General features: G+C 36.3%; 3 protein-coding genes across 14 annotated transcripts; 2 read left to right on the top strand and 1 right to left on the bottom strand.

The window, feature by feature from the left end:
* Nucleotides 1-531: 531 nt before the first annotated feature.
* LOC108227873 (serine/threonine-protein kinase STY46-like) lies at nt 532-8,043 on the top strand. 2 transcript variants are annotated; one of them, XM_064079382.1, is made up of 16 exons: nt 532-1,067; nt 1,276-1,390; nt 1,513-1,583; nt 1,739-1,852; nt 1,971-2,025; nt 2,413-2,523; nt 2,848-2,898; nt 3,146-3,321; nt 3,397-3,504; nt 4,213-4,286; nt 4,387-4,598; nt 4,848-4,943; nt 6,653-6,733; nt 6,825-6,878; nt 7,024-7,158; nt 7,746-8,043. In XM_064079382.1, exons 1-16 carry the CDS (start codon nt 823-825, stop codon nt 7,824-7,826), a joined length of 1,779 nt encoding a protein of 592 aa, XP_063935452.1. In that variant the 5' UTR covers nt 532-822; the 3' UTR covers nt 7,827-8,043. The 2 variants fall into 2 exon arrangements, with proteins under 2 accessions (XP_063935452.1, XP_017258733.1); XM_017403244.2 differs by having other exon boundaries at nt 540-1,067; nt 4,423-4,598.
* A 155-nt stretch (nt 8,044-8,198) lies between these two features.
* On the top strand, nt 8,199-12,589 carry LOC108227872 (mechanosensitive ion channel protein 6-like). Of its 3 annotated transcripts, none has more exons than XM_017403241.2 (5): nt 8,199-11,070; nt 11,192-11,315; nt 11,390-11,683; nt 11,757-11,959; nt 12,035-12,589. In XM_017403241.2, the coding sequence occupies exons 1-5, from the start codon at nt 9,347-9,349 to the stop codon at nt 12,318-12,320; spliced, it is 2,631 nt and encodes an 876-aa protein (XP_017258730.1). In that variant the 5' UTR covers nt 8,199-9,346; the 3' UTR covers nt 12,321-12,589. The 3 variants fall into 3 exon arrangements, with proteins under 3 accessions (XP_017258730.1, XP_017258731.1, XP_017258729.1); XM_017403242.2 differs by having other exon boundaries at nt 11,390-11,717; nt 11,801-11,959; nt 12,035-12,173; XM_017403240.2 differs by having other exon boundaries at nt 11,757-12,589.
* Nucleotides 11,969-16,529, bottom strand: LOC108227874 (pentatricopeptide repeat-containing protein At2g17033). Of its 9 annotated transcripts, none has more exons than XM_064079390.1 (6): nt 16,363-16,529; nt 14,631-14,976; nt 13,256-14,552; nt 13,086-13,163; nt 12,880-12,996; nt 11,969-12,339 (listed from the first exon to the last, which is right to left on the bottom strand). In XM_064079390.1, exons 2-3 carry the CDS (start codon nt 14,919-14,921, stop codon nt 13,485-13,487), a joined length of 1,359 nt encoding a protein of 452 aa, XP_063935460.1. In that variant the 5' UTR covers nt 14,922-14,976; nt 16,363-16,529; the 3' UTR covers nt 11,969-12,339; nt 12,880-12,996; nt 13,086-13,163; nt 13,256-13,484. The 9 variants fall into 9 exon arrangements, with proteins under 9 accessions (XP_063935460.1, XP_063935459.1, XP_063935458.1 ...); XM_064079389.1 differs by having other exon boundaries at nt 13,249-14,552; XM_064079388.1 differs by lacking the exon at nt 12,880-12,996.
* Between the last annotated feature and the right edge of the window lie 2,621 nt (nt 16,530-19,150).

The following is a 19,150-nucleotide window of genomic DNA, read 5'->3' on the forward strand; positions in this document are numbered from 1 at the left end:
ACAAGTTAAAAATAATATCATCTCATACTTAGTAGATGAGTATTGTACTCCCTCCATCCCATTTTAAGTGTCATGTTTGACTTTTGAATGGTTAAATTGACCAAATTTTGACTGAGATTTACACATATAATATAATTTTGAAAGATAAAAAAAATTATGTCATTATAAAGCACATACAATATACTATAAAATATAATTTTTAATTTTTTAAAATAATAACGGTTTTATTCTTTATGCTTGGTCAAAAATGGGTCAGTTTGATCGTTGAAAGTCAAAACAGGACATTCAAAATGGGATGGAGGGAGTATATATCACCGGGATCATTTTACAACCCTAAGCGGAGGTAGCAAGTGAGGAGGATCCACGCATGTTAGTCCGTCACTAGTGGTACGTGGTGGTGATGAGTGAGTTAAGCCACGTCGAGGCCTGCCTAACTCACGCCATTACTTAACCTTTTATCCCCTCTTTTTCCTCGTAAATCTCGCAAGTGACAACAACATGTACATGTACATATATATAATACTTACATCTTCTCATCAAAATGAACAACACTCCACCCCACACCCCATCCAGGCGGCGTGTGTTTGAGCTTGGATATGGATTTAGATAGCAGCAGCAGCAGCAGTAGCATATGCTCGAGTATCATTCTACGATGGATGCATTTTATTATATAATCTCATCCACAGTTTTAAAATGTAAAACCCCCATGCTATAATCTATTATTTAATTAGATATTAGATATTAGTTGCCGAGTTGCTGGCCAAATGAACGCCTCCTTTATAAATAGTATACTAGTCTCAACAGACACATGATAAGATCGAGATGGGGAAAGTGGAAGATAATGAGGAGGAGAAGAAGATGGAAAGTAATAACAGTAACAATACTACTAGTATCTTTAGCAGCAGCAGGAGGAGAAGAGCTGGTGTTGCTACGGATTCTTCACAGCAGGATCAGGAAGGACTTAAGCTTCAAGTTTACCATCAAATCCTGCGCCGCCTTCACCACCATTCTTCTTCTTCAGACTTTGATCATCAACTCTGGGCCCACTTCAATCGCCTTCCTACCAGGTCACATCTTTCATTTCTTCTTTCTTTCGATCTACTGTCTCTTTCCTATGTCCCAACAGATTGTTTACGTTCACTGTTTGCACGCATTTTGAGTGGCTACTATGGTTACATAATGTTTTTATCAACCATATATATTATGTGTTCGATGAAATTACGAGTCCTTATGCATTTCAAAATACTTGACGATGACATTGATTTAATTATAAAGGTACGCGTTGGAAGTGAATGCCGAAAGGGCAGAAGATGTTCTCACCCACAAGACCCTGCTGCAACTGGCTCATGATCCTTCCCAGAGACCCGCCTTTCATGTTCGTCTTGTTCAGGTTATCATCTCTTTAATTTGTCTTCCAAATCAATCTTGCATTCGATACATGCTTGCCTGCATCATATATATGATTTACTGGACTTAATGATTATTTTGTACTTTGTATTTTTCTTTATGCAGGTTCCTCCTTCACCTGATAGTAACCAAACAGTTCATTCAAGCTCTCAAACAAAGGATCTTATTGTGCCAAGGTCCAGACCTTATTTTTAATTGTTTGATGCCATTCGATATTTAAATTCTAAGTTGTCTATTGCTGAAAGTGTATGACAATTTTCTGTTTCCATTCGACTCTCTTTGTTTCATATTGGACACCAATATTTTTTTGTTATTTTTTGTCATGTTTCAGCATCCATCCACCACCTGCTTTTGGTTCTTCTCCAAATCTTGCTGCCCTTGCAAGTCAAGCTAATGATGTTCAGAATGAGGACAGTTCTATGAATGCCTGTGTCAGCTTTTCTCGGTATTTTGGTTATTCTTACCCTCTATGCTGTTTCATTGAATCACGGAATATGCCTATGGACACTTTCCAGATTTGCATTCCCGGTGCTTACCTTTATTTTCTTGTTGATGTTATGTAGACCCATGCATGAGATCACCTTTTCAACAGACGACAGGCCTAAGGTGCTCAGTCAGGTAGTTTATTTCGTCTAGATGAATAGAGTTTCAACACTCCTTTTCTGACTAGCAAATAAGTCATCTATCAATCTATAACTACAAATGTAGTTGCATTTTCTGATGTTATTGGTATAGAGATTCCAGCAACACATACCATAGCTCAACAAGTCATTTTACAAGAATTTTGGACTAGGTTGATTGTGTTCTATGAGAGTAAGTTAAAGTAATGTTTATTGTTCTCTAAATGCTAAACAGTGGCACATGACTTCTGGACTATTAGATGAATGTTTTTATCCTTAACTTTTTTTCATTTCGAAGAGGACAGTGCAGCTTATTTGCTCGGTGTTTATACTGAAGTTGAGAGTTTCATCCACTTGATAGTTTTTTTCCTGTCCTAAACTTTAGTTGACTTCGCTTCTTGCTGAGGTTGGGCTGAACATCCTTGAAGCACATGCTTTTTCCACAGTAGATGGCTACTCCTTAGATGTTTTTGTCGTTGAAGGTTGGCCATTAGAGGTACCTATGCTTGTTCCTTTTGTTTTTAGTGTACTATTTGTAACGGCTTATTGCATAAGTACTCTCACTATTTACATTCCATAGTATTTTCAAGATTTTGTACTTTCTAGTGCCTGCTTCATTAGTATTGTCTCTTTAAAATAAATCACCAATTTGAATACTACAGCTATTAGTTCAATGACTGATTCATCGTTGTAAAAATTTCTGAGTTGATATTAGAATCAATACAAATGCCAATAATCATTCTGGTGAAGTTTGATCACGTTTCTTGCTATTTGCTCTCCTACTGGAAAAGATATTAACTATCTTCTTTCAAAAATTTAGGAAACGGAGCAGCTGCGAACAGCATTAGTAAACCAAGTTCATAAGGCTGAGGTGAATTTCTGTCCCCTAAGCTTTTTTATGTGTGAGAATTAATTGATTGAATCTTCCGTTGTCTGTGAAGTTTGCCCAATATTTCTCACCAGAAGTGATTTCTTAATTTCTTATTATATATTTTTAAAAACAGTATCTATGTATATTTCCTGGTTGTCTATTAAATAAAATTTATACCATTATTCCAATTGTTGGCATACAAAGTTCTTTATGCTAATTTTAATCAGGAAACATGAAAATTCTACAGAATCAGTCCTGGCCAAATCAACTACCATCTTCTCGTCTAGATGAGCCTGCAAAAACTAGCTTCAGATGTGAAAATGATCATTTGGAAATACCTAATGATGGGACTGATGTCTGGGAGATAGATTCTCAACATCTTATATTTGATCGTAAAGTTGCATCTGGATCCTATGGAGATCTGTAAGCTTGTCATCATTATGCACAACTTCTGTTTTATACGAGTTTTTAACTCACTATAAGTTGTGACTTATTCAGATACAGAGGTACGTACTGCAGTCAGGAAGTGGCTATTAAAGTCCTCAAGGCTGAGTGTGTAACTGCAGAGATGCAGAGGGAGTTTGCCCAGGAAGTATATATAATGAGGTTTGTCTAATGTTTCTTTCGAGAAATTTGGACTTGTAGTAGATGGTAGCCTGAAAAAAGGTGTGTGTGTGTGTGGGGGGGGGGGGGGGGGGGGGCACTATGTAATGAATTAATGATTATAAAGTAAAGTTAGTGATGAGATATGAATTGCTAGTTGACTTCTACCAGACTAAAGTAGGCAGTTATCAGGCAAAACATTTATATCATTAATTATCGGTAGTTATTAGCCAAACTCATTGATGCAGGACAGCTTTTCAAAACAATGATATATTGGATTAAGCAATACAAAAGATGAAACTGGGTGAATTTATTGCAGAAAATCCACTACCCCAAGGGGTTTCTAAACTGCAGAAGGGGGATAAACTATGGATCACAGTCCATGAAAGCAACTCAAATCAGTATCTATAAAACAATTACAGTATATAAACAAGTCTACAGGAATCTCCGGGGGTTATATGATGTATATATGGATATAAACCTTATAATTATAATGGACTAAGACTGGGAACAGTTGTGCTGAATACATGTATCCTACTTATATATTTCGTGAACTACTAACCTCACACTACATATATAAAAACTAATTAATAACATAAAAGTTCTCCACTATGATCACTTCTATTCCGCCTCAAGTATTCTTTTCTATAACACATGATATACCTATATATGTTTAAATTTGCTTCAAATAATTCTCTTTTCTGCTCTTAGGAAAGTTCGGCACAAGAATGTTGTACAATTCATAGGTGCATGCACAAAACCTCCGAGCCTTTCAATTGTAACAGGTGAATTTTCTTACTGCACTACTTAGCAAGATCCAATTGTGATGGAAAGTCCTTACGGACATATGCTTATTTAGCTTCTTTGTTTCGTCAACTGTTCAAGGTTTATTTATGGTTGAACTGATTGTATTGACTTTAGAATATATGAGTGGTGGGAGCGTGTATGACTATCTCCACAAACAAAATGGTACTTTCAAGCTTCCATCTATGCTGAAAGTAGCAATTGATATATCGAAAGGGATGAATTACCTGCACCATAACAATATAATACACAGGGACTTGAAGGCTGCAAATCTTTTAATGGATGAAAATGAAGTAAGTTGGCTGCTCTCTTTACATTACATATAATAAAATGGCATTTGTGGTATCTGAATTAGTTGCGTAGATTCACTTTCTTGCTTTGCATCACTCAAAATCATTATATATGACAACCATAGATTCAAAGTAAATAACGACAGGTTTAAAGAAAATAACGAAGTTATATGATCAGTTACCCTATGCAAGATGTTTTGATAAAAATTCCTGAAATTTAAGCTTTATATTTTGGCCCATTATATATTTCAGGTGGTCAAAGTGGCTGATTTTGGTGTTGCCCGAGTTCGAGCTCAGTCTGGGGTTATGACAGCAGAAACTGGGACATACAGATGGATGGCTCCAGAGGTTTGGTTTCTTTATTTTTTCTTCCCTAATTCTTAGAGGTGTCAGCATACACTGCTCCAACAACCTTCGGTTGTAAATTCTTTTCTTATAATTTTTGATATATATACATATATGATCCTACATCAATAGAAATCAGTTAAATAAAAACGAAATAGAAAGCCAATGCTTTTGAGAAGAATGCATATGTTATCTTTATATAAATTTTTCTGACATAAAAGTATTAATTAATTATATGCGACATTACTTAATTGACATTACTCGATGCATATAAACTATCAGTTCTTGTACTTGTTACCCATATTATATTGTATAATTTTGGATGTGATTAATATACTAGTCAAATTGTAAAAGCAGTACCTCCTCAATGTTAATAAAGAAAATGGTTAATGATTATATAAGCAAAAATACCGGGTTCATAATGCATTTAGCAGAAACTTAAGGGATGCAAAATTTATATAAATATTTTTTTCAATATGAATTATCTAAAATATCCCCGGTTGACTAACGGTAACGGTCATAACATGAGGAAAAAGTGTCAAAAGGGTCTAAAGTGTTGAAATTAAGGGATGTAAAGTGATTATTATAAAACTATATGGGTCCAAAGTGCATTTAGCTGAAAGGGGTGCAAAATGCATTTAACTTGTGAAATAATAATTTTCCTATTTGCACATTCAGTTTTGGCATTGTTAGAATAATGGATATGCCAATATTGTCTCATTGGAAGCTTCTGTGGCTCCTGTCAATGTTGTGCAGTGGTTCGGAGTTCAGACGACTAAGAGCCTATTTGCTTGAGCTTATGACTAATAAATTAATGTGACTTATGATTTAACGTGACTTACGTGATAAGCTGGAAGATTAAAATATCTGTTTGGGTAATTTTGACTTATTAATGACTTATAATTTATTAGAAATATAATAATAAAAATAAAAATTATTTATAGATAATTTATGTTTTATGAGTAATTTTCTAAAAACATTAATTCAATGAAAAAAGTATCTCAAACTAAGTTCTGGCTTTAAGTCAGTTTATGACTTATTTTTGACATTAGGCCGGCTTTTGACTTATTAAACAAATAAACATTTTTCAATTTAAAGTTAAAACCAACTTTAAGCCGAGACAAACAGGCTCTAAATCTTTGATCTACTTAATGGGGTGTTTCATGTTTGGTCACGCTTAAAATAAGTACTTTCGGGCTTCTTGTAGCACTTTAAGCTGATTCTGCTTTTTACCTAGTGTTTGGCAAAAGAAGCAGAATTGCTTTTTTTGGTTTTTTTAAGCTAGAAGCTGGAAGCCAGAAAAGCTAGCTTTTTTTTAGGCTTTTTTAGTGATTTGCATTTCATTATGAAGTTTTTGAATTTTAATATGTAATAAAATTTATTTATTAATAAAGTTTCTTTTATTTTAATAATTTGATTTCTTTTAATTCATAAATTTAAATTACCAAACACTCAATTGACTTGTAAGTAAAAGTTACCCAAACACTTTTGATAACTTATAAGTCTAAGTTCACTTATCACTTACAATCCACTTCATTACTTTTAAGCAATAAGTCACTTCTTTTAAACTAAGCCAAACGGCCCTAAAGAGTGTCCTTTTTCGACTTGACATTGTGAATTGTCATAGATCATACATGATGTCTTATTTTGGCCACTTGGAGATTTCCTGCTCTTTATTTTCTCTTACATCATTTTTTCTGGTATTAATATAGGTTATAGAACACAAACCGTATGACCACAAGGCCGATATATATAGTTTCGGGGTTGTAGTATGGGAGCTATTAACCGGAAAGGTAATATATATTGACAGATTTGTATTCGTACTACAATAAGATGAAATGTATGTTAATTATATTCAAATGCATTGTCATGTTGTTTTTCCAGCTTCCCTACGAGAACTTAACGCCAGTTCAAGCAGCTGTTGGAGTTGTCCAAAAGGTAATTGCATGGTATTACCTATTCTTCTTATGTGACTTGACGTATCGATGTTCCTAGTATATATTTATATGAAATCAATGCGAGACGAATAACCTAAGTAATTTGAGGATGTAACATGTTTTGGTCTTGATTGATTTTTTATCAGGGGCTGCGGCCAACCATTCCCAAGCACACTCTTCCAAAGCTTGCTGAGCTTCTTGAGAATTGCTGGCAGCAAGACCCAGCGTTAAGGCCCGACTTCACTGAAATAATAAAGATATTACAGCAGATAGTTAAGGAGGTAGTCCTCTCTTTTGGTATCAGAATAGCATTCATAATTATATGTTTATGAACACATATATGAAGTTTTGGAACTACTCCAGCTAATAATAAATGTAATTAATTGTGTTATCAGGCATTGGCATATACTCCCTCCGTCCCATTTAATTCTAGTTCACTATTTGGCACGCACTTTGATGCTTCTATAAAATATGATTCTATTACTTATTTTTAAGATTTTCTTTTTCTAAATATAAATTTAACAGTTTAATTTTTTATCAGGAAAAAAATAATTTTAAAACAAGTTATAGAACTATACTTTAGAGGAGCATTAAAGTGTGTGCCGCTCCCCCTGCATATACAACTCAAGGGGACGGAGGGAGTATTTGTTTTGATTGATCATGCTGGATTTTATGTAATATTATTAGATACCAACTATGTACTATATCACGAATCTTTCTTACAGATGTGAGCTCTTATATATCTATATATTTCTATCATTTGTGACTGAACATCATATAATATTCTGAATTTGAATATAAAGGTCATCTTCGAATGTCTATGTGCAATTGAAATTCATAGGTTGATTATGAATCTGGGCACTTGCAGGTTGGAGATGAAGGGGAGAGTCATCACAAAGAGAAGACATCTGGTAGATTTCTTTCTGTCCTCAGGCGGAATCATCACTAAACGGAGTAAACTGGTGATGATCGGTTCTTATACATTTTTTGGTGGCGGTAATGGCTTATTATGTACTACCTAGTGTTATTTGATTCAATATCTTTCCTGTCCACAGTTGTTTATTATAGTCCTGATTTTTTGTTTAGTTACTACACCATTTTGTACTGAAGGGTGTTGTTATCTGATAATATATATGTTTGATAGTTTGAGTGGTACACACCAGAAATTGCATTTCGCATAGTACTTTCATTTCATTCACTGATACAAATACAGAAAAATCATGAAGACTTTTCACTGTCACTAGTGCTTAATGTTTTTTGCTTCTGCCTCGAAAATTGGGATCTGTTTGTCATAGAAGGCCTGGTGTTATGAATTTGTTGTCTTCTGTGAAAGAGACGGGATAAATTTAAACGGAAACAAATCAAATATTCAGGGGTTGGAAAAGGGGAAGGCGGGCGGGCTCTTGACCGAGATATGAGGTGCTTGGGGCTCATGATCAAATCATGGTGCTGTTGGGGGAGGGGACTCATGCTCAACAAATCAAGTATGAGGTGCTTGCAGGAGGTGTGGGCAAGCTAATTTTTTTTTGAGTTTGACAGGTCTGACCACCTCGGGCTCAGGTCACATGTTTACAAAATTTACAATATTTATATATAGTATATGGGTTAGTCCCAGGCCAAATCATCATGATCCCCAACATACACATGCTATGACCTAATATATCATTTTAATTTTTGGTCATGCTATGACCTAATATATCATTTTAATTTTTGGTCATGAGATGCGGCAGGAGGTGTGGGAAAGGTAACTTTTTTTTTGTTGTTGTTGAGTGTTTGACAAGTCTGACCACCTGAGATCTTAGGGCTCAGGTCACAAGTTTACAACATTTGTAATATGTGTATATACTATATGAGTCGAGTATACTATATGAGTCGAGTTCAGGTAGGAAGTTTATGATATTTGCAATATGTACATATATTATATGAGTCGAGTTCAGGTGGGATACGGATCACCCGCATGTATGCGGGATCGAACATATCATTTTTGGATCGTTGAATAAATATCCGGCGGTCAGGATTATAACAATTTTTTTAACATATTTTAAGGATTATAATATTTTGGGTATTCATAATACTTTAACCGCTAAATTATTGGGAAAGTGTAAAAGTGTGTATAACCAATTGCATGAATTGGGGGTTTCTAACATTCTGATTAAGCAGAAAAGGTTGACTTGTGGCAAATAGATATGGAGACGTGATTTACGTAACAATATATCTGCATGCATGAATCCATAAAGAAAGAGAAAGATATGTAGGCCTAAAATGAAGCACAAGCATGCAATTTCATAATCTCCACCCTCTGTCTCTGATTCATTTCTCAGCAACACCAACAACAGCTAGCACTTGATTTCTATTGCATTCTCTTTCTCAAAACCATCGATTTTATCACATATTTCTGCACCTAAACTTGATGTATTCAATCGTAAGACAATGTTTTATGAGACATAATATGTCTGTTAGCTCTGATTCATGGATTTTTCTATGAAACGCAAGTCGGATGGGCGTAACTCGGAACACCACCACGACTTGAGCCTCGAGCACCTCCCCATTCTCGCCAATCACCGTGGCTCGTCCTCTGCCCCCTCCTCCCCCTCCTACTCCTCCTCCTCCCCCTCCTCCAGCTCTGAAGAACACGGAGAAATCATTGTGGATATAGACGCTTCATCCTCTGAGCCTAAGGCTCCCTCCAACGACCCGTCTTTGTGGCGCCAATCGAGCTATGAATTTTGGACGGATCAGAAAGTAGGAGACGATACCGTAGAAGAACAACCAATGGCTGACTTGGAGAAGAATCAGTCTGCGTCTGCAGGCCGTCCTCCTCGTATCATGGAGAATAATCGCTCTAAAGTCTCGTTTCAAACGCCTTCTAGAAAGTTCTCCGAAGATGAAAATGATAACCCTCGCAGCAACACGCCAGGGGCAGCCGAAGACAGTGTGTCGGGTCACTGCTACTCCAGAAGACTGCCATCAAATGCAGGCGGTGACCGCGATGAGGTGATCAAATGCACTTCTTTTCAGAAGAGGCCTAGTTTCTTATTGTCAACCAAAACTGTCTCCAGGCTTAGTGACCCGCCTGTGTCTGACCGGAGGACTGATCGCGTGCCTGCATCAGGGCCTCTCAAGTCGGGTAAGGTTTCTGGAATGCTTGAGAAAGTGCCCGGTATAGATGATGACGACGACGATGATGACATATTACTTGATGATGTGCCTTCTGACGATTTCAAGACAGCCAAGCTTGACGCTTTGACGTTATTACAGTGGATTAGTCTATTCACGATTGTGAGCCTTTTCATCTGTAGTCTTGTGATTCCCAAATGGAAGCGGGCAGAATTTCGGGGACTGGAGTTATGGAAATGGGAGGTCTTGGTGCTTGTTTTGATCTGTGGTAGACTGGTTTCAGGGTGGGGGATTAGAATCATTGTCTTCTTTTTCGAGAGAAATTTTATGCTGCGGAAACGAGTTCTGTATTTTGTTTATGGTCTACGGAAGGCTGTGCAGAATTGTATATGGTTAGGTCTGGTTTTGATAGCCTGGCAGTGTTTCTTTGACCAGAAGATTGAAGGTAATAATGAATTCTTGTGGTTTATCAACAAGTTGATGTGGTGTATGTTGACAGCTACGTTGCTTTGGCTACTGAAGACTCTGATGGTTAAGGTCCTTGCTTCTTCGTTCCATGTGAGCACCTTCTTTGATCGGATTCAGGACTCGTTGTTTAATCAGTATGTGATTGAGATGTTATCAGGGCCGCCTCTTATAGAGTTGCAGAACAATCAAGATGAGGACGAGAGGACGATGATTGAAATCTCAAAGCTCCAGAGTGCAGGGGCTACTCTGCCCCCTGATCTGAGATCAGCCATTCCATCCCCAGCAGCAAAGAGTGGCAGAGGATCCCAAACCCCTGGTAGATCGGAAACTGATAGCAAAAAGTTTTCAGGGGCATTGACGATTAATAGTAAGAGACAGGAGGAAACCATAACAATAGATCATTTGCATAAGCTGAACCCCAAGAACATCTCTGCCTGGAACATGAAAAGGTTGATGAATTTAGTCCGACATGGCTCTCTTTGTACCCTCGATGAGCAGATACAGGATCTCACGAATGAGGATGATAATAATAAGCAGATCACAAGTGAATATGAGGCTAAACTTGCAGCAAGGAAGATATTTAAAAACGTGGCAAGGCCGCGGTCCAAGTAAGTAATGGCCTCTGCAACTTCATCGTTTAGATACTGGGACTTACTACTTGCTACTCCATGCTTCATTCTACAATCTAGATGAATTGCTGCTGCTAACTTTACTTTTTGTATCCGCCAGGTACATCTACATGAGTGACTTACTGCGTTTTTTGGGAGAGGAAGAGGCGATGAAGGCTATGGCTATACTAGAAGGATCATCTGATTCTGACAGAATAAGCAAGAAAGATCTCAAGAACTGGGTGGTATCAACTTTAACTACTTACTCATATTCATCCCCATATCTGTTTGATGCCATTTCTAATATCTTCGCCTTTAGGTGAATGCATTTAGAGAACGAAGAGCACTGGCCTTGACGCTTAATGATACAAAAACAGCCGTAAACAAACTTCATCATATGGTGAATGTATTAGTTGGAGTTATCATCTTCATTATCTGCATTCTGATACTGGGACTTGCTTCCACGCAATTTTTGCTCGCGGTCAGCTCTCAGATAGTTGTTGTGACATTTATATTTGGAAATACCTGCAAGACTGTATTTGAAGCTATCATCTTCTTGTTTGTGATTCACCCTTTTGATGTTGGGGATCGTTGTGAAATTGGTGGAACTCAGGTACCAAACCACTTTAAACTAACGCAAATCCAAGGTAAGCGTGATTTTTAAATCTGAAATTATCATTTTGCAGATGATTGTTGAAGAAATGAACATTCTGACTACAGTATTCTTAAGATATGACAGCCAGAAAATTATATATCCAAATAGTACTCTCTCAACAATTCCTATTCATAACTACTACCGGAGTCCGGACATGGATGATGCAATTGATTTTTACCTTCATATCGCTACCCCGATAGAGAAGATCAATTTGATGAAGCAGAAAATTTTGAGGTACACTGCTGAAAAAGTCATAATGCTCATTATGTCTAAACAGATACAACTTACAGAGTTTCTTAACTCTTGCAGTTACATCGAAAACAAGAAGGACCACTGGTACCCGAATGCCATACTTGTAACGCGGGACACTGATCAGTTGAACAGGATTAGAATGTCTTTATGGCCAACACATAAAATGAATCACCAAAACATGATTGAGAGATATAACCGGAGATCTCTCCTCGTGGAAGAGATACTTAAAACCGTCAAAGAACTGGGAATCGAGTATCAGCTGTATCCCCTTGACATCAATGTCAAAAACATGGCCGATATCACCTCCACAAGAATGCCCTCTACTTGGACAAGTCCTTCTTGAGAAGATCACCACTGAGTTCCTGCAAAAAATGTAGATAAATTTTCAAACTTCTGTGGAATGCAGAATGAGAGAATTTATAATGTAAAATGTTGAACACGGCGACATAATCTTCTACTTGGCATGGGTGGATTTAAATCAAAAATCATCTGCAGAAACTTTTGATAGTCTATAGGAGCGACTACTGCAATCCTACAAAGGAGCATTGTAGAGAGTCCATGTAGCTAGCATCTTTAGTAAAGTCGCTCTCAAGGATATGTAGTACCATGACATGTTTCTGTGTCTTTCATAATTTCAGTTAAGACAACGTCAATGTACAGTAATTCATTATGCAAAAAGAAAAAGAAGAAGAAGAAGAAAACAGCCAACACTTACAAACCTTTTCTTCTGCAATAGTTAAAAGTTGTACTCTAAATTGGAGGTGATCATAGAATATGTCCATAATTTTCATTCCTTCGATTATTCCATTCTATGCTATTGAACTATATATTTTGGTGGGAATGCTTATTTCACAGCTAATCATGTTCCCATACAATCTACATCATAAAAAATTCGAACTCACTTATATTTAATCATTATTGTCTCGTACTTTCTTCTTTCTTCATAAAACTTTATAAATTTTCCATCCATTCCCTCTTTCATTCCATTCCATCCAAGTGAACACCAATCATACAAAAAACTTTGAAATTTAACATGATTAATAAACCTATATATACAAACAATTCATTGTGCATATATGAATAGACAAAATCCATTTCATCGAAGAACCTGGCTTTTCTTTCAATGTGAGAGGTTATAAACAATCCTTCCTTGAAAAAGCTCCTGGTCTTTCCTCAACGTGATTATCTTGTCAAAAAGAAAAATGTTGGAGGTGAATATTTTACAGCATCATCTAGTGATTGTGCACAATTAGTTAAGTCTAGACAATCACCATGTACCATCACTGTCGATCAAGTTCCTTTGACAGGTACCTGTTTGTGATATTAGGATCAAGGTGGTAGCAATGTATCTTTATGAACATGGTGGTAATAATCTCACAGCATAACTCAGGGAAGCATATATGTGGGAGCTTAAAATAGGACAAGTTTGAGGTCTGCGTGTACACTATTCATTTAAAGAAACTTAACGCTGTCCTCGTATAGTTCTTCGCTGCGCAGAAGAAGAAATTCAACACAACCAACTCTTACAAACTTTTCCTTTGGCAACAAAACATCCAATATTCTTCCTATCAATCCTCAATGGACTTTTTGTGCGTATCATTAATTCTTTAACCAAATGCTTCACAGGGGACTCCCCTCTAACTGTACTGTGCTTGCCTGACCCACAAATAATCCTTACCTCTGCTGGAATGTCTTCTTGCCCAAGTTGAAATCTTGTCCGCACCTCATCAAACCATTGTAAGATTATCAAGTAGGCAGAACCCAAATGCATTCCATGCAAATCCAACTTCAGTTCTAAAGATGCCCATCCCATTGCCTCCACCAAGACGGAGGACACGATCAACTCCTGGACCAACATATTCTCCTTATCATACAAACAAGCTAGCAACTCATTCAAAGAAAGGGGGATGCTTTTTGGATCTTGTAGCATTGACATAATTGATGGGCATGCATTTAAGACTGTATTGTATGTTCGAATTGAAAGGGGAACATTTAGATACTTCATTTGCTGAAGCCATGAAACCATTTCCAAAAGCTCACCGTGAGCTCCCAAGGATGAGAGCACCATATTGAAACTAACAGTGTCCATTTTGATCCCATCACTCTCCATTTTAGATAAAAGTCTGCTCATTTCTTTGAACAAGCCTATTCTTCCATATGCATAAACAATAGATCGCAATTCAAATGCAGACGGTTTGGAAGTGATCCCTTGGACTTTCATCTCTTCCATCATATTCTCAGCTTCACAGGGCAAATCAATAGCGCACAAGCTGCATATCATTGATTCGTAGGCTCTCCGTTTCAAGTAAATCGATGATGAACAAGAAAGAATTTGCTTCAAAGTGGAATATGAATCAAAGACTCCTTGCTTTGATTTGTGCTTAGCATGAAACTCTATTAGACAACAATAGAAGGTACAGAGTTCACGCTCTCGAATATCCAGACTTGAAACTGTTTCAGAAATCAGGGCTTCTGCTTCATCGAACCTTTCCTGTTTGTAAAGCAATGCAATGACATCTGCTACCAGCTTAGGGTTCCAACTGAACCATGGTGCTCTAGTTAACAAGGAATAGAACTGCCAAAAGAATATAATGCAAAAGTTACATAAATGGGTTGATAATAAGTCAAACACATAAGAACGTGATTAACTTACCGGAAATGCAAGTGAGGAGAGGTGGGGATGGGAGGAGTTTGGCGTTAGAAGATGGGAAAGGGCATTCAGAGCTACCGACTTTGAGGAGGATGCAATGAATTTGCGAATAAGGCGATCAGTAACCAACGGATCACCGGTGGCAGATGTTGCAAGGGAAGTAAAAAAGCGTTGCCCTTGCTTGCTTAGTGCACACGATGGCGGTAACCGCAACGGACCAATTGATTTCCCGAGCTGAAGGCGAAACCTTTTACTGTTCCATGAATGCGGCAGTGAAAGTTGTAGAGCTGCCATGACTGCTAATAAGTTAAGATACCTGTGTATTGGCTATACCCAAATTTTGACTTCCCTGTACATTGCACGAGTTTTAACTTCAATTGTCTACACAACTATAAACAATACGATGTGCACAAAAACTGAGTGAGTTGAATAAATATTGTATCTGGATATCATATAGCGGGAACTCTTATATAATGTTTTAATTAGCCCCCTTTTTTGCAAGCAATAGCTCAGGTATTTACTAACGGCAATTTTAAAGATTTATACCAACTGCAAATTTGAATTTAGCCTTTTGTTTGCGAATTTGTTCCTGAAAATTTTGATTCTCTTGTAGCATAAACATTTCAGTAGTTTGTAGTGCTGTATAAAGTTTGGGCTATAAGGACATAGTGTCTCCTGTTTAGGTTTGAATGGTTTACGCTCATATTTATTTTTAAAATGTCAAATATTTAAGGTACTTGTTGTCATTTATTTAAGGATTCCATCTACTGGCCATAAATGCATATCCATGTTATAATGTTCGTCCAATCTCTACTGGTTATCTAATTTTATTTGCAGAGCTTCCTGACTTTGTAAATATTCTGTCCATTCATCTACTACCAAACCTCTTCATGGTGCTATAAATCCCTGTAAAATGATCCAACACTAATGAGAGCTGTGTTTACTTGGATGGAATGAAATGAAAAATAATTTAGAAGTTTTATGGAGAAAGAAGAAAGTACGAGATAAGAGTGACAAAATATGAGTACGTTAAATTTGTTGTGATAAATATTGTAAGAAAACATGTAGAAATGGAACGAGCATTCCTTCCAAAACATGTGGGTTAGAATTATAGTTAAAAAAATAGCAATGAAATGATTGAAGGAATGAAAATTATAAACATTTTCTCTAATCAACACCATGTTATAGTACAAAATTTATTCCATTCTCCCTCCATTCCATTCCATCCAAGTGAACACAACCTAAGTAATTAAGCTCATAAAATAACTTTCAAGTATCAAGTGTCAACAAAATATAAAAAAAAAGCAAATAATCCCCGACTTGTAATCCCTCTAGCCTCGAAACATGGCCAATTATTGGATCATAGAAGTCCAGTATCTGGAGTAGTCAGACTCCAATTTAGGCTATTTCAAGCAATTAGTCATAATAATCTCTTAATTCACTGTGCAAACCGCCTAAACCGATAACATTCATGACCAGTACAAACTCATAGTTTCGAAAATGAAAGGACAGCTCTTCAGGGGTTCTAATATTAACAGTAAACAAGCTACCATGTATTCCAAGGCAAAATCTTGAAATGGATAAACTATGAACTTGGTATATATAACAAGCTCTTAACAGAAGCAAAATTGTTGCCTATCACATTACATCAAAATCAAGAACCGAAAATATCTTAATATACACAATCTTATCTTATTCTTCCTACTATGAAATGAAACAAAGGAATTTGAGTTACCAGATTTTCAAGTTAACGAAGACACCCTTTACTTCTGGTCAGAAATTCAAGAACCCATCCCATGTTTTTGTTATCTGTTCAAATAGCAGAAGCTCTTATCCTTTGCAACTAGCAACTAGCGGGGAAGTGGGCGCTCAAATCACACCCATGTATCATCTATGCAGTCTCGAATTTTAGGTATATTTGAAACATTATTTTCGGAAATTGTATCATTCTTAAAAATTTGTTAAATTTAAAAACAAAACTACAGTTTAAAAAGTGTTATTCATAAGGCTTTAATACCGTAGGCTATAGAGATTACGTAGGTTTAATTAATTGAATTTTCGCGTCCAAAAAATAGGTAAAATTGATGGCGGGAGAGATGTGTTATGAAGAACCCTAATATTTCATATATAGCTATTTTTTGAACGCAGAAATTCAATTAACCGTACCTACATAATCTCTGTAGCCTACTGTGTTAAATCCCCATGAGTAACACTTCCTAAACTGTCGATTTGTTTTTGAATTTAACTTTTTACTTTTAAGACTGATACGATTTCTGAAAACAGTGTTACAAATGAGACCGAAAATTCGAGAGTGTCCCGAATGATATATTGGTGTGAAGTGAGTGCCCAATCAGATAATTAACCCTTATTAAAAGAAAGAATTACTTTAATTCTCTCGTATTTTGATTTTGTATCATAAAATCATCTTTTCTTTTTTTGAAACAAATAAAATTATTTTTATCTAACTATGCTATTCGATAGTGTGTGTGTGTGTGTGTGTGTGTGTGTATATATATATTGTAGAATGTACTATTGATACTTATTTATTAGAGAAATGTTATCGATACTTAAAATTATTATAATAAAAATTGTCGATTTTATTGATTGTTCACAATAAATTATTCAATCTTTAATATCTTATTAATTATTATATATATATATATATATATATATATATATATATATATATATATATATATATATATATTAAAGACTAAAATGCAACATGTGTACCTGTGGTATGGCGAATGTGCACTTTGTGTACCTGTAGTTTGGAAACTAGCAGAAAGCATGCAGTGGTATCCAAAATTGTGCAAAGTGTGTACTATTGTCTATTTGCTTCTAACACCGTCAGGGTAGAAGCTCCATTATTGCAGATCTTCTCTTAAATTCTCCAGCCTTGTCTTAATGCCTTGGTGTTTGAGAGAATCGTCTTGTTATAATCTGTACAAGCCGTCAGAGTGTCCTAATTATAACAGTATGCTTCACCTTCATCTACTTCTTGCAAATCGATTTTTAAGGTTGCATGTTTTAGTGTTGTTTTTCGGCTCAGTATTGTTTATATGGTCATGTGTAGCTTTAATTAAAGTATTCATCTCATGGTGTTCATTTGATTTCACAAATGCTGTTGATTTGTTTACTATCAAACTACGACATGGCGGTGGCTTGCTTCAAGAAGGCGGGGCTTATGTTGGGGGCACTTATAGGTATGTAGACAGTGTTGATATTGATGAGATTTCCATGTTTGAGCTGGGTAGCATGTTAGAAGAAGGGTTTGGTCACTTAGGGTATTGTGATTTTTATTATAAAATGCCTAATATTGATGGATTATGCTCGATTACTAAAAATGCAGATTTAGTGAACATGTGCACAAAAATTGATTCATCGAGGATGGTATATATGTATGTTGTGACTGTTAGTGTAGGAGAGATACAATAGTTCTACCCCTCTCAACAAATGAATTTACAGTTTTTAGATATTCCTAATTTGGATGGTTTGAATGATGGTGAGATAGATCATATGTTGCTTGAGTCCATTGCACAACTTTATGACAGATCACATCCACAAAACATAGATAATGATGTAGACAATGGTCATGTTGAGAAAATAATGGAAGCTGAGATTATTAGTGATGGTGAACAAGGTAGCTTTCATGAGGATTCTTCTAACATAGATAGCACAGATGATGAGGTAAGTGCTGTGAAAGAGAAAAAGAAAAAGAAAGAAGATGGGGGCTCTGCTCATGGTAATGCAGATGATGATTTCATTGAGGGATGTGAGTCTGATATTAGTGACAATGGTTACAATAGTGAGGAAGAAAGAATGGTTGCCAATAGCACTGATGAGGAGGTCAAATCCTACACAGTTTTCAATGAGAAAACTGATATTAATGATCCAACTTTTGCATTAGGAATGTTGTTTTGTACTAGTAACTCACTTAGGGAAGCAGTGCAAAAACATGCCATTGTGAAGAGAAAAGCCATTAGACAATGTAGGAATTTTAGCAAAAGAATCAAGTATGTTTGTAAGGGAGAAGGGTGCAAGTGGAAGATCCATGCCTCTCCCATGCATCTAAGATCATGAAGCAAAAGGTAAGCAAGAGTAAAGAGACTCCAGAGCCTACTCCTACTAATACTCCAGAGCCTATTCCACATATTGAAGTTCAAGGTTATAATCAAGGAGGTATTTTTACATCTTACACACAGCCTTCTAGAGTTAAAAATGCACCATTAGGGATACAACCACAAAGGTTCTTGGTCAGGGGACAATATGTGACCACTTTGAAGCAAATTAAAGCAGAGGCCAGTGCAAGGAAGTCAACATTAGGAAAAAGGCCACCATCGAAAAATTGAATTAGGGAAATAGTGCAGCTTTTTTGGCATCTTATTGGTGCAACTAATGCAGTAGAATTAAACTATTTTTTGCTAGAAAATAGTATAATGCATAATGCAGTGCATTAGCATATTTTTGAATTGGCTTTGTCAAATGCCACTACATGAAATCTGTAGGCACAAATAGTTTGT

Source organism: Daucus carota, chromosome 6 (genome assembly GCF_001625215.2).
Source record: "Daucus carota subsp. sativus chromosome 6, DH1 v3.0, whole genome shotgun sequence".
Lineage (NCBI taxonomy): Eukaryota > Viridiplantae > Streptophyta > Magnoliopsida > Apiales > Apiaceae > Daucus > Daucus carota.